This window comes from Monodon monoceros, unplaced genomic scaffold (genome assembly GCF_005190385.1).
Source record: "Monodon monoceros isolate NGI ecotype Baffin Bay Population unplaced genomic scaffold, NGI_Narwhal_1 Super_Scaffold_18, whole genome shotgun sequence".
Classification (NCBI taxonomy): Eukaryota; Metazoa; Chordata; class Mammalia; order Artiodactyla; family Monodontidae; genus Monodon; species Monodon monoceros.
The window spans coordinates 51551865-51568089 of NW_021703774.1; the positions used below are offsets into that span (position 1 = coordinate 51551865).

Here is a 16225-nt window from a genome sequence, read left to right on the forward strand (position 1 = left end):
CCATACGGGATAAACCCTAGGAAAAACACACCAAGACCCATATTAATCAAACTAACAAAAATTAAATTCAAAGAAAAAATATTAAAAGCAGCAAGGGAAAAACAAAAAATAACATACAAAGGAATCCCCATAAGGTAATCAGCTAATTTTTCAGTGGAAACTCTGCAGGCCAGAAGGGAGTGGCAGGAAATACTTAGAAAGGTGAAAGAGAAAAACCTACAACCAAGTACTCTACCCAGCAAGGATCTCATTCAGATTTGACAGAGAAATCAAAAGCTTTACAAACATGCAAAAGCTAAGAGAATTCAGCACCACCAAACCAGCTCTACAGCAAATGCTAAAGAAAATTCTCTAGGCAGGAAACACATGAGAAGAAAAAGACGCACAAAAACAAACCCAAAACAATTAAGAAAATGGTAATAGGAACATACATATCAATGATAACCTTGAATGCAAATAGATTAAATGTCCCAACCAAAAGACACAGACTTGCTGAATGGATACGAAAACAAGACCCATATATATGCTGTCTACAAGAGATCCACTTCAGACCTAGAGACACATACAGATTGAAAGTGAAGGGATGGAAAAGATATACCATGCAAATGGAAATCAAAAGAAAGCTGGAGTAGCAGTTCTCATATCAGACAAAATAGACTTTAAAATAAAGACTGTTATAAGAGATAAGGAGGAACAATACATAATGATCAAAGATCAATCAAGAAGAAGATATAACAATTATAAATGTTTATGCACCCAACATAGGAGTACCTCAATACATAAGGCAAATGCTAACAGCCATAAAAGGGGAAATAGACAGTAACACAATAATAGTGGAGAACTTTAACACCCCACTTACACCAATGGACAGATCATCCAGACAGAAAACAAATAAGGAAACACAAGCTTTAAATGACACAATAAACCAGATAGACTTAATTGATATTTATAGGACATTCCACCTGAAAGTGGCAGAATACACTTTCTTCTCAAATGCACATGGAACATTCTCCAGGATAGATCACATCTTGGGTCACAAATCAAGCCTTGGAAAATTTAAGAAAACTGAAATCATATCAAGCATCTTTTCCAACCACATGCTATGAGATTAGAAATCAATTACATGGGGATAAAAAGGAAAAAACCCCACAAATATATGGAGGCTAAACAGTGTGCTACTAAATAACCAAGAGATCACTGAAGAAATCAAAGAAGAAATTTAAAAAATAGATAGAAACAAATGACAACAAAAACACGATGACCCAATAGCTATGGGATGCAGCAAAAGCAGTTCTAAGAGGGAAGTTTATAGCAATTCAATCTCATCTCAAGAAACAAGAAAAATCTCAGATAAACAATCTCACCCTACACTTAAAACAACTAGAAAAAGAAGAACAAAGAAAACCCAAAGTCAGTAGAAGGAAAGAACTCATAAAGATCAGAGCAGATATAAATGAAATAGAAACGAAGAAAACAATAGCAAAGATAAATAAAACTAACAACTGATTCTGGAGAAGATAAAATTGATAAACTCTTAGCCAGACTCATCAAGAAAAAAAGGAAGAGGATGCGTATCAATAAAATTAGAAATGAAAAAGGAGAAGTAACAACTGACACCACAGAAACACAGAGGACTATAAGAGACTACTACAAACAACTATATGCCAATAAAATGGACAACCATGAAGAAACAGACAAATTCTTGGAAAGGTACAATTTTCCAAGACTGAACTAGGAAGAATTAGAAAATATAAACAGACCTATCACAAGTAATGAAATTAAAACTGTAATTTAAAATCTTCCAACAAACAGAAGTCCAGGACCAGAGGGCTCTACAGGCAAATTCTATCAAACATTAAGAGAAGAGTTAACACCCATCATTCTCAAACTCTTCCAAAAAATTGCAGAGGGAGAAACACTCCCAAATTCATTCTACAAAGCCGCCATCACCCTGATACCAAAAGCAGAAAAAGATATCACAAAAAAAGAAAATTATAGACCACTAACAATGATGAACATAGATGCAAAAATCCTCAACAAAATACTAGCAATCAGAATCCAACAACATATTAAAAGGATCATATACCATGATCAAGTGAGATATATCCCAGGGATGCAATGATTTTTCAATATACACAAATCAATCAGTGTGATACATCACATTATCAAATTAAGGAATAAAAACCATACAATCATCTCAATAGATGCAGAAAAAGCTTTTGACAAAATTCAACACCAATTTATGATAAAAACTCTCAAGAAAATGGGCATAGAGTGAATCTACCTCAACATAATAAAGGCCATATATGACAAACCCACAGCAAGCATCATACACAATGGTGAAAAACTGAAAGCTTTTCCACTAAGATCAGGAACAGGACAAGGATATCTGCTCTTGCCACTCTTATTCAACATAGTTTTGAAAGTACTAGCCATGACAATCAGAGAAGAAAAAGAAATAAGGGGAGTACAGATTGGAAAAGAAGAAGTAAAACTGTCACTGTTTGCAGATGGCATGATACTATACCTAGAAAATCCTAAATATGCCACCAGAAAACTACTAGAACTAATCAGTGAATTTGGTAAGGTTACAGGATACAAAATTAATGTGCAGAAATCTCTGGCATTCCTATACACCAACAACGAAAAATTAGAAACAGAAATTTAGGAAACAATCCCATTTACCATCGCAACAAAATGAATAAAATACCTAGTAATAAACCTGCCTAAGGAGGTGAAAGACTTACTCAAAAAACTATAAAACACAGATGAAAGAAATCGATGATGACATAAACTGATGGAGAAATATACCATGTTCTTGGATTGGAAGAATCAATATTGTGAAAATGACTATACTACCCAAAGCAATCTACAGATTCAATGCAATCTCTATCAAACTACCAATTGGCATTCTTCACAGAATTAGAACAAAAAATTTTACAATTTGTATAGAAACACAAAAGACCCCAAATAGCCAAAGCGAACTTGATAAAGAAAAACGGAGTTGGAGGAATCAGTCTCCCTGATCTCAAACTATACAGTATATCAAGACAGTATGGTACTGGCACAAAAACAGAAATATAGATCAATGGTACAGGATAGAATGCTCAGAGATAAACCCACGTACATATGGTCACCTAATTTACAACAAAGGAGGCAAGAATATACAATGGAGAAAAGACAGTCTCTTCAATAAGTGGTGCTGGGAAAACTGGACAGCTACATGTAAAAGAATGAAATTAGAACATGACCTAACACCATACACAAAAATAAACTCTAAATGGATTAAGACCAGACACTATAAAACACTTAGAAGGGAACATAGGAAAAACACTCTTTGACATAATCCACAGCAAGATATTTTTTGACCCACCTCCTAGAGTAATGGAAATAAAAACAAAAATAAACAAATGGGACTTAATTTAACTTAAAAGCTTTTGCACATCAAAGGAAACCATAAACAAGACAAAAAGACAATGCTCAGAATGGGAGAAAATATTTGCACATGAAACAACAGACAAAGGATTACTCTCCAAAATGTATAAACAGCTCATGGAGCTCAATATCAAAAAAACAAACAATCCAATTAAAAAATGGTTGGAAGACCTAAATAGACATTTCACCAAGGAACACATACAGATGGCCAAGAGGCACATGAAAAGCTGCTCAACATCACTAATTATTAGAGAAATGTAAATCAAAACTATAGTGAGGTATCACCACAGGCCGGTCAGAATGGCCATTATCAAAAAATCTAGAAACAATAAATGCTGGAAAGCGTGTGGTGAAAAGGGAACCTTCCTGCAGTGTTGGTGGGAATGTAAATTGATACAACCACTATGGAAAACAGTATGGAGGTTCCTTAAAAAACTAAAAATAGAACTACCATATGACCCAGCAATCCCACTACTGGGCATATACCCTGAGAAAACCATAATTCAAAAAGAGACATGTACCACAATGTTCACTGCAGCAGTACTTACAATAACCAGGACATGGAACCAACCTAAATGTCCATCGACAGATAAATGGATAAAGAAGGTGTGGCACATATATACAATGGAATATTTCTCAGTCACTAAAAGAAACGAAATTGAGTTATTTGTAGTGAGGTGGATGGACCTGGAGTCTGTCATACAGAGTGAAGTAAGTCAGAAAGAGAAAAACAAATACTGTATGCTAACGCATATATATGGAATCTAAATTTAAAAAAATGGTGCTGATGAAGCTATTTTCAGGGCAGTAAGAAAGATGTAGACATAGAGAATGGACTTGATGACCTGGGGTCAGGGGGAAGCTGGGGCGAAGTGAGAGTAGCATTGACCTATATGCACTACCTAATGTAAAATAGCTAGTGGAAAGAAGCAGCATAGCTCAGGGAGATAAGGTCGGTGCTATGCAATGACCTAGAGGGGAGGGAGAGGGAGGATTGGGAGGGAGGCTCAAGAGGGAGGGGGTATGGGGACACGTGTATGCATATGGCTGATTCGCTTTGTTGTGCAACAGAAACTAACACAGTATTGTGAAGCAGTTACACTCCAATAAAGATCTATTAGAAAAATATTCTTAGAGATAAAGAGAGACGTTTCTTAGTGTTATAAGAGATAATCCACCAGGAAGATATAAAAATTCTAAAATTATCTACTGACAGTAGTTTCACCTTACACAGTTTCCATATACAAAAATATCAGTTATCACAATTTAGTTATATAATACCAGAGTCCCAACGATATGATTCAAATTTCAGTTACCAAAAAATAATTGTAACTGTAGAAAGTACAAACTCCATTAATAGTCTTTCCATCCACAAATCACCATGTAAATAACAACTGAGGATCATGATCAGTGACCAATTACATCACTTCTTTCAAACTGTCATTGATCGTTTACTGTGTATCTGTTATTCAGTTCACACAGAGGCAGAAAAGTGGGCATTTGTGTTGCCTCATCTCCCAGTGACATTTTACCCACATGACATTTCACAAACATGGATAATCAAAAGAGGGGATCAGCCAGCAAGGATGAAAGTACAGCAAAGAAACAAAAAATTATAATGCTTGAGGTGAAATTTGAGTTAAAGGTAAATAGAGTTATAGACGAAAGAGCTGAGTGTGGGAATGCTGATGCTGCTGCCATTTGAGAGACTGGATTTGCAGCCAGAGGAACTTAGTGAAAGTGAAATGATCAGCAAAAATGAGAAAAGTGGCTGTGACAAAAAGGATGAAGATGTCCCAGAGGAAATGATGCCAAGAAAAAATTCACATTAAAAGAACTCTCAGAGACGTTCCATAACATTAAAAGTGCAAAGTACTATAAAATGTTGGAAGCTGCTCAAACTTAGAAAGGAATATGACAATTCACAAAGGCACAGAAAAACTGCTTGCTTTGTAATGTAAGTCATATGAAGCAAAAAAAAAAAAAAAAAAAAGGCAAGCACTGTTCAAACTATACTTGGTAGTTTTCTTTTTTTTTAAACAAAGAAATGAAACACTTTAATTCTCTGTTTGTAATGTTTTTTTAAATTATAATGAACTAAAATTTACTATTTTTTCACTTCCTTTCACATATATTTCTGAAAATAAGAGAGTTTTTAATATCGTGTCATGTAACTATTATAATTTTTCCCATCAATTACTGAGTTTGCTTTGTATAGTTTTAGGATACATGGTCATTTTGTGGTCCCACACTACAAAGTGAGAATTGCCTGCATATTTAATAATATAGTTTCAAAATATATAAATCAAAAACTGACAAAAATAAGAGAAACAGACAAATTCAAGACTATGGTAAGAAAGTCTGACCCATATCTCACAGTAACTGATGGAAATAGTATACAAAATATCAGGGAAAATATGTATATATCATATATTATATATATGATATAGGAAATTTTAATGACATGATGGATGAACTTGATCTATGTTAAATATATAGAATGCTATATCCCATAATTTTAGATTACATATTTCTTTCAAAGTACATGTAATATTTATCAATATTAACCAGATGCTATTCCGTAATTCAAGGGTCAACAAATTAAAAGGCTTGAAACCATACCAAATATAATCTTTGACCACAGAAGACTCTAGCTATAAGTCAAAAATAAAAAGGTAACCAGAAAATCCATAAATGTTTGGAAGTTCATCAGCATACTTATAAATAACTCAGGGATCAAAAAATAAATCAAATAAAAATTAGAAAATATGTTTGAACTGGATGATAACAGAAATAAGATGTGAAACTTGTAGTATGTCGCTAAAGTCACACTTAGAAGGAAACTTGTGGCCTTAATGCACATATTTTAAAAAGAAAGAAGCTAAAAATTAATTATCTAAGCATCATCTCAAGTTAGTAGAAAAAGTAGAGCAAGTTAAGTGTAAACATAAAAGGAAGGAAATAATGCTATTTTCATTATTTCCTTCCTTTTATGTTCATATATGTATATTTATATATATAAGAATACATATATATTCTTTGGTTCTATAAAAACATTAATAAAAGATTAATAAAACTGATAAATATTTAGGAAGACTGAGCAAAAAAATAAAAGAGAGAAGCCAAAAATTAACAATAGCATAAATGAAAAAAGTCCTGGGGAGCTTGGAAATATTACAAATAAAATAAGAGAACATTACAAAAAACTTAATGCCAATAAATTCAAAACTTTAGAAAAAATGGACTAATTACTTGGTGGAAAACTCAACTTACCAAAGTTGACCTAAGAAGAAATAAAAAACCCAAATTTTTCAATATTTGTTTTAAAATTTTAACACATATTTAAATATTTTCCTTAAAGAAAACACAGACTCAAATAGCTTTACTGATGAATTCCTCAAAAATTAACATCAACCTTTCACAAAATATTCCAAAAAACTGGTGAAAAAAGGAAACTTACTCTGGGAGTCAAACCTAGCCTTCATCATAAAACCTGACAAGATAGTAAAATTAAAAAAAAAAAAAAAAAGTAGGAACCAATCTCTAATGAATATAAATGAAAAAAACACTTAAAATATTCACAAATAGGATCCAAAACTATTGGCAAAGGATTATACATAGCCTCCAAGTTGTTATTTTTTTCCCCAGGTATCTAATATTAACATTTAAACATTTATCAATGTATATCAAGACAGTGACAGAACAAAGGGGAAAATAATATGGGCACCTCAGTGGATGCAGAAAAAGCATTTGATAAAATTCAATTCCCTTTTTCTCAGAAAACTATAAAACATTAAGAGAAATTAAAGACTTAAGTAACTCAAAGAAAATGTTAGAAGACAGTATTTTAAAGACAAAACTCTCCCCAAATTGGCTCAGAGATTCAGTAAAATCCCAATCAAAATTGCATCAGGTTTTTTTTTCCTATGTGTGAAAATTGAAGCTGATTCCAAAATTTATATGAAAATTCAGAGGACCAAGATTAGCCAATACAATCAGGAAAAAAAGGAACAAGTTTAAGACTTACATTATTTGATTTTAAGACTCATAAAAAATGTACAGTAATTAAGAGTGTAACACTGATGCAAGGATATACAGATCAGTCTGTATACAGATATACAACAAAGATGTAGAATCTCCACAGTAAACAGACCTCCACATACATATTGCCAGTTTATCTGCGATAAAGGTGACACAGTGCAGCAAAGAGGGGAAAAGAAAATTTTAGTTTGAGTAATGGTAGTTCTAGGTCTAGGGAGAAAAAATCTTGATCCCTACCTCACACAATACACAAAAATTCCAATGGATTGTGCACCTACATATAAAATGTAAAACAATAACATTTCTAGAAGATAACATAGGAAAGTATATCTTTGTGGTAGGCAAAGACTATTAAATACAGTACACGACAAGCACTAACCATGAAGAAAAAGGAAGATAATTTGAATTTTAGTAAAATTTAGAACTCTGTTCATCTAAATATACCATTAAGAGTAAAAATAAGTAAGCCACAGAGTGTTGGAAAATATTAAATAACGTATAACTGGAACAGGATTTACATTCAGAAAATTGTAAAGAAATCATATAAATTAAGAAGAAAATGACAGACAGTCCAATAGAAAATTGAGCAAAAGACTTTAATATGCCCTTCAGATAAAAAGAAAAAAAAAAAAAAAGAAGAAGAAACTACAAATGACCAATATACATGTAAAAGTCTCCTAATCTCATTAGTCAACATGTGAATACAAATTGAAACCTCAGGGAGGTACATTTACATACCCAACAGAATGGCCAAAATGAAGACTTTTAAATATCAAGTAATGGTGAAAATGTAAAGCAACTGGAATACTCATAGGCCTCTGGTGGGAGTATAAACTAGTACAACCAAGTGGAAAATCATTCGGGATTATCTACTAAAGCTGGTCATCTGCCTAACTATGATCTAGCAGTTCCAAATATACCCAATTGTTTATATACATTCACCAAAAGAATGTACAGAAGTGTTTATAGCAGAACTATTTGTAATACACAGTACAGAAAACCTAGAAATAAACTATATGTCCATCAATATGGTTAAATAAAGTATGACATATTCATGCACTGGAATTCTACACAGTAATGGAAATGAACTTTTCTGCTAAGTAAAGCAGCACGATGAATCCCACAAATAAAGTTGAGTAAGAAAGAATCAGACACAAATAGTACATTACTGTAAAGTTTTTTACATAAAATGCAAACAGGCAAAACTAATCTATGGTGGCAGAAGTAAAAATAGTAGATACCTCTGTCATGTAATAAATGAGAGGGAGAATGAGAGAGCCTTTTGGGGGGTGATGTTAATTTTCTGTTTCTTGATCTGTGTGGTGGTTAGAGAGGATGTTTACTTTGTAAAAAAATTATTGATCTGTGCATTTCTGTACTTTTCTATGTGTATATTATACTTTGATAAAACGATTGCTTATAAAGAAAAGTCCAACATTCAAAGAGAGATGAAAATAAATTCAAGATGTAAAAACTTTGCGATGATAAAAGGAAATCTCCTGACAAGCCATTCCAATGCATCATTTATACACACACACATGCACAATCTATCCACAGCCTTCACAAAAATCCATTTGGGCCACTTACTTTGAGCCAAACCTCATCCTCTCTCTCCAGGCTACCTTTTAGCTGCTTACTCCCTTCATCCTGAGGGCTATTTCCACTGGTGACACAGGGAAACCAGCCAGTAAGTGGACGGTGCTCTGGTAAATCTGGACGGTATGATGTGCAAATCTGAAATGCAATTTCAACCAACAATTAAATGTGGAGGGTGAGAGGTAAGTAAAGACAATGAAACTCTCCAGCTTGAAACCAAAGTTTTCCTCTCTTTCTGAATGCCTAATGATCACGTTATCGGCAGAAAACTTTTCTCAATGTAGAAGAATGTCTCAGTGCTCTCTGTTAGCCTCAAGATATAACTTTATCAGGGTAGAAGAGTACACATGACAACTCACAGCCCACTGATGACCCAAGGATCTTGCTCAACGAATTGTCCTGGCACATTTCAGGCAACTGCTCCTAGGATTAGTTAGGGAAGTCTGTCCAGGATGATGATTAGATCCTTACCAGGCAGGATCCACTGGCCCCAGAAGTGAGGCTACTGAATCAGGGAACCACTAAGCTGGGAAAAGGAACCAGGAAAGAGAAAATCCAGGAAATTTTTCCCACTTCACTGTGGGAAGACAGACAGGCTAGGCTAAAAGCCACTTTAGAGAGCTGTCACTAACTCAGAATCTCCCAGTTTTCTGGGCTTCCTGTCATTGGGCACCAGAACTCTTGAGAAAGATGCCAGAATTAGCTGAAGGAGTGTGGCAGGCATGGCTACTTGCCTATCCATATCCATTCCCCTTTCTTTCTTTCTTATTTTTTTTTTCTTTTTATAAATTTACTTATTTATTTTTGGCTGCATTGGGTCTTCGTTGCTGTGTACTGGCTTTCTCTGGTTGCAGCAAGCCGGGCTACTCTTTGTTGTGGTACGTGGGCTTCTCTTGTTGCGGAGCACGGGCTCTAGGCGCACAGGCTTCAGTAGTTGTGGCACGCAGGCTCTAGAGCGCAGGCTCAGTAGTTGTGGCACATGGGCTTAGTTGCTCCGCGGCATGTGGGATCTTCCCGGACCAGGGCTCGAACCCGTGTCCCCTGCATTGGCAGGCGGATTCTTAACCACTGCATCACCAGGGAAGCCCTCCCCTTTCTTTCTTATTAACAAACTCCAATTTTGTTCAAGGTGACAATGTATCAAGTTATAAATGCTCATCTCCTCAGGGTCCCTTACAACTAAGGATGATGAAGTGACCTGGATCTGACCAATGAGATGTTGGTGGAAGCCTATAGTGTCAAAGTTCCCGAAGAGCTCCCATTTTCCCAATAAAAAGAGACTCAGCTAGCATGTATGAGTATTTCCCTTTGACCTTTCCCCTTCTTCCCACTTGAAATAATGACTTCGTGCCTGGAGGAACAGCAGTCATCTTATGAGCTTGAGGAAGAAAGCTGCAAGCCAAGGATAGAAAGAGGTGAAATCTCAAAGACCCCTGGGTCCTTGATGAGTTCCTTGAACCACAGCACCAACCTTGGCTGGTTCCTCAATCGTCTGGGGGTATCTCCTCAAGGCTAAACTCCAGTAATTCTATCCTGACCTAATACACCTAGAGAGCTAAATCTTACTTCTGTTGAAATGACTATATTGCTTATTGTTATAATGAATGAAAGAGTTTATTTGGCAATGGAAACATCTAGAATAGTATCCAAAAACTAAAGCCCTTAATCTTCTTTTAGGTATTTAATTATGATTCATAGAAGTCAGTCCTCAGAGTCCTCAGAAGATCTTCTATTTATTTAGGTAGATATTCATGGAAAATTGTATACCTACGGATTTGTTTTTAGTACTCACTCTCAAATTTCTTTAATAATAAAAATTATTTAAATCAAATACTTTGGGGGCTTCCCTCGTGGCGCAGTGGTTGAGAGTCCACCTGCCAGTGCAGGGGACACGGGTTGGAGCCCTGGTCCGGGAAGATCCCACATGCCGTGGAGCGGCTAGGCCCATGAGCCATGGCCGCTGGGCCTGCACGTCCGGAGCCTGTGTTCCGCAATGGGGGAGGCCACAACAGTGAGAGGCCCACGTACCGCAAAAAAAAAATTAAAAAATTATACTTTGATCTTTAATACATATTTTAAATTTCATTTGATCCTTGTAATAAACCACTGAGTTAAATGCAAAAGGTATTATTATACCCATTTTACATATGAGAAAATTGGGGCCCAGAGAGGTTAAGTGACATGTCAAGTCTGACTTAGTAATAATCATAATAATACTGGTAGATCCAATAGTGTTATCCGGGTATTCTGACTCTTTACTGCTTCTTTTTCTTCTTTTAAAATAAATTTTCCCAAACACAAAGCCCAAGTGTAATTTCTGATATGTGTATTCTAAGACTAATTTTGAGATGCTTTTGCGTAACTTGAAGTCAGCTATTGCATAGTCAAAGGTTCCTAGATGAAAACTAGTGAATGTAAGTGGGGTGAGGGTGAGGGATGAGATTTAATTGCTAGTCTAGAAGCTTTTCATTTAACATTATCCTATTCTGAGTGCATTAAGAACTAAATTTGGTGTCAAAGTGAGGAGAAAAAAATGTATGCTCACATTAAGTATCTGGGGGAATCACTTCACAATTTTGTTTAGCCTTGACTCTATTCTTCTGGCTTAACTTACCATGGAAGGAGGTTCTCCAGTTACCAAGGAAACAGGACACTTCTTCTTATCTTCGTGAGAAGAATAAGCTTGGGTAGCCCACTGATCCAGGTATCCTTTGGGAGTATAGAGGCCACAGTCTGTGATGCTGGTTTCCTTCTCAAAAGGTTCACATATCCCATCTCCCTCATATATATAGCACAGGCTTGGCTCCCCTGCCAAGAAAAATTTGTATGACATTTGAAAAAGTGTTTTTATACATGTCATGTAAAAATAATTACCTTTTTTTCTCCAGCCTGCTAAAGAGAAGACTGTAATTACCAACTCGTCTAATGCCCACCCCAAATATATAGACAACACACGCACGCACACACACACACACACACACACACCTAAAAAGAAGGATACTTTTTCATGGGGAGAGTGGTAAAATCCATTTATATAATAAAAAGTATACAAAGGGGGTGGGGTTGGGGGAGAAGGAGCAGGGAGAAAAAAAACAGCTGTGGGCTGGATATAGAAAGAAATTTTAAGGAACCATTGAGCAAGGTACTTAGGGGAAGATGGGGATACAAGAGAAGTAAGTAAAAGAATAAAGGAAATTTAAATAGATGGTAGGATGTATTATGTACTTGAATCCTCTTCACAGTTTTTGAAATATTAAATAAAATATTTGAGGGATTTGTTTTCAATTAAATTTTTGCTGCTGTGTTTCTTCAACTAACCATGCAACTTGCTCTGAAATGGACAAATGGGCTCCAGGTTTATAAGGATTACACGTGTATTATTTCTTTTAGTCTTAAAACAACCATGTGAGGTATGTATTTTTTGTTTGTTTCATCAATAGACAAACTGAGTCTCCGTGACTGTGACTCGCCAAAGTTCCCTTGGTGCAGAAGCAATATCACTAGGCTCTGAGCCAGGCTTACACAAGGCAGGTTCGGGGGCTCTCTCTTACTCCACACTGCCTCAAGCCAAGGCAGAAGGACTGTCTTCAAGAGCAAATGTGTGAGTAATGAATATGTGAGAAAAACCGTTGGGCTTGTAAAGCAAGCTGTATCCCCTGGACAAGTCCATACTTGCTCATAGGATAACTCCTGCTAAGTGAATAGTCTGTACTAACCATAGATATGTAAAATAGCTTTCTTCAAATGTAAAAAGCTGAGATGCAGTTATAAAGCCATTTATTAAGTACTATTGCATTTTCTACCCATATTAGTAACATAATTCTAATTCCTCATTTCCACTTAAAATAATAGGACATGCAAATAAGATCAAGATTTAAAATAAATCAACACATAGGTACACACTCAGTAACATCATCACTAAAATTAACTGTTACTATACCATTCTTTTTATTTTAAATTCTTCACAGAAATACCACAAGACAGTTCCAGTAATTTTTCAGCTTCTCATCAATATGTAGTTACTAATTATTATCCTTAATAATTTCAAGTCTAAGACCCTTCTGTGGTAAATCTACCTCTACTTGCCAGGAATAAGCCACTATTCCTAGGACTTGGTTCTAAGCCTATTTTGGGTTTTAAACTCCTGCATTCCATTAAAGCCATGGTCTTTCTAAGTCACTCCCCTAAAACCAATATATGTGTATTTGGAATGACTTCTCCATGAGGATTCCATATATATATATATATATATATATATATATATATACACACACACACACACACACACATATGTATATATATGTATATTTTATATGTATGTTTATATGTATGTGTACTTTATACACACATATACATATATGTGTATGTATAGTTTATATGTATGTACATATTTTATATACACATAAATGTATATATGAATATATGTTTATTTTTTTATTATTATTATTATTTTTTGGCGGTACGCGGGCCTCTCACTGCCGCGGCCTCTCCCGCTGCGGAGCACAGGCTCCGGACGCACAGGTCCAGCGGCCATGACTCACGGGCCCAGCCGCTCCGCGGCACGTGGGATCCTCCCGGACCGGGGCACGAACCCGTGTCCCCTGCATCGGCAGGCGGACTCTCAACCACTGCGCCACCAGGGAAGCCCTATTTTTATAATATATATCACATACTTTTATAACATACATACATATACATGTTTTGTTTTTCTATATAATCCAGTGACTGTTTCTCCTTGCTTCTTCTCTATTTTTTGTCTACTATGAAAACTTTTGCCTCTGTTTCTTCAAATCCATGAAAAAATAGCAGACCACTTTTACAACACATTTCACAATGGTTCCTTCAAAATTAATCTTTTGAGAAATAATGGAATAGAACTACATCCTTAGCATACTATGAGCATATTACTCACTGAAACAAATGTCTAACTGTGGAATAGATCATTCTAACTTTGCCCTGTAAAGTTAAAATAATTTAGCTGTAAAGTTAAATGAGACTTGAGCTGCACTGGTGAAGGCAGTGTGTGTGTGTGTGTGTGTGTGTGTGTGAGAGAGAGAGAAAGAGAGAGAGAGAGATGAGCCCACTATGTGCTACCAGAAAGAAATGATGCAAACAGAGGTGGCATTAACAAATTTGTGTACAGAAGAGGGGAGGTAATCGGCTCAGTGTATTCTGCACAGCCAGACCACAACTAGAGTATTGAATTCCTTTCTGGGCATTGACCACATGAAGCATGCCAGGTTAGGGTAAATAGGAAAGGGTCTGGAAACCTAATCACATGAGGGGATGTTTGGATTGGAAAGGAGAATAATGGGGAGGCATTTCAAATATCTGAATGGTAGTCAAATAAAACTGGAAAAAAATTTATCCTCTGTTGTTTCATAGCAAGGAAAAAGCACTTGATTAAGAATTAGGAAAGCTGAGTTCCAGTGCTGGCTCTGTAGAGACCTCGTTGTATGCCTGTGGATGAGTCACTAAAATGCTCTGAGTCGCAGTTTCCAAACCAGAAAAGGGGAAAAGAATTTTATAACAGATAATGCTACTTTTAAACAGAATGGTCTCTTTCAAGGTGCATACTTTACTGCTAAATGCATGTAAGCAAAAGCTAGAGACCTATCTCTCAAGAACTGGTAGATTTCTATAAGGGAAGGAAGCTGGACACAGGAAGGGATAAGGGTCTCTATTAGACTTGTGGTATATGGTGGGCACTGAACATGTTTTGTTAGACGGATGGATGTAAAACTACTAAGGTTTTATAATTTTTTCTTCTGCTCTGGAGAGCAGGGGCATTTTTGTGTTCTGTATAGTATTTAATACCTTAATAAATTCTACATAATTATAATCATACCTGACTTTACCTTGAGATTTAGAAACATTAAAATATTTTTAGATGCACTGCTTTGTAAAGTAATTTGATGAGTATACTGCACAGAATCATGGCAATGTATGCATAAGGGAATGGAAAAATAATCTACAAAGAAGCCTGTTGAGGGTTTTAATCAGAATTGGGAGAAGTGTTCTAGAGGGCCTTCCTGTGTATCAAGAGACTAGAGTCAAAGCCACCTAGTAATAATTTATTACCAGTGATTCACCAGGATTAAGAAATGTTATGACCCTCTGCCATTCTTGATGATCTTATCTATTAAACACAGATACCAAGAGATATCTTGTACTCCCTTTGGCTCAAAACGTACCCTACCCTAATTTTTATGTAGAATCTGTGGGATTGTGCTACTTGGCTGACAGTCTGACATTAGACATGAGGACCCAAGAGCAACCCTTGGTAACATTAATCTAAGAGGCAGGGTGACCTAGTGGTTTAACATGTAGACTCTAGAGCTTTGCTTCCTTAGTTCAAATCCTGACGTCATCACTTCTAGCTGTGTAAGAGAAAGCAAGTTATTTAGGCTCTCTGTGTCTCCGTTTAGTCTCCTCATATTTATTGTAGGGATTAAATGGGAAAATATATGTGAAACAATTAGTGCCAGGCACACAATAGACACATCAAATGTTATTGTTATTATCAGTAAGAGCTCACAAAAATAAGACATGGAGACCCCTCCAAAAATAGGACATAAGCCTAGGCAGGTGTTTCGAAACTCACCTACACAGTTGAAACCTTCCTCTAGTTCACATGCCCTTGAGCAGCCATCTCCACTCAAAAGGTCTCCATCATCACACTCTTCGCCCAGGCTCCTAGAAGGTAAAAGTGTACATTCTTATATACATACATACATAAAATGATTCTTCTTGTTTGGTTACCATCACTTCAAGTTCTTAAAACTCCTTATTATGTATTTAAAAATGCAAGCTGGAGAGAAGGAGGAGCTAAGAGAATGCTTTTACAGGAAAAGTAGCTCATGGTTCAGACACATTAGGAGATCCACCAGGGGTCCTGCCAGTGTTTCCGGAAGATGATCTTACACTAGAAGAGACCTATCAACCTCATGAGGGGAACCCTAAAAGTAGTTAGCTGATCTAGTGAGGAGGAAACCTGCCCATCTACGTGTGGCTTTGTTTTCTATCCATTTTCTTACTGACAAGTGATACCCAAAGTGACAACTTTTAGCTTCTAATAAAAATTTATTAAACTAGAATCTGAGGATGACTTCTTGGGGATCTGTGATTCCATTAGAATGAATCTACACGTTTC

General features: G+C 35.9%; 1 protein-coding gene across 16 annotated transcripts in view; it reads right to left on the minus strand.

Annotated features, from left to right (window-relative positions):
- PAPPA2 (pappalysin 2) overlaps nt 1-16225 on the minus strand; it is a 556585-nt gene that overhangs the window by 131082 nt on the left and 409278 nt on the right. For all 16 annotated transcript variants that reach the window (XM_029227419.1, XM_029227421.1, XM_029227422.1 and 13 more), the window contains 3 exons: nt 15677-15768; nt 11687-11880; nt 9064-9210 (listed from right to left, as the gene is read on the minus strand). In XM_029227419.1, the coding sequence (XP_029083252.1) occupies nt 9064-9210; nt 11687-11880; nt 15677-15768 (433 nt within the window). The remainder of the gene's footprint in view (nt 1-9063; nt 9211-11686; nt 11881-15676; nt 15769-16225) is intronic.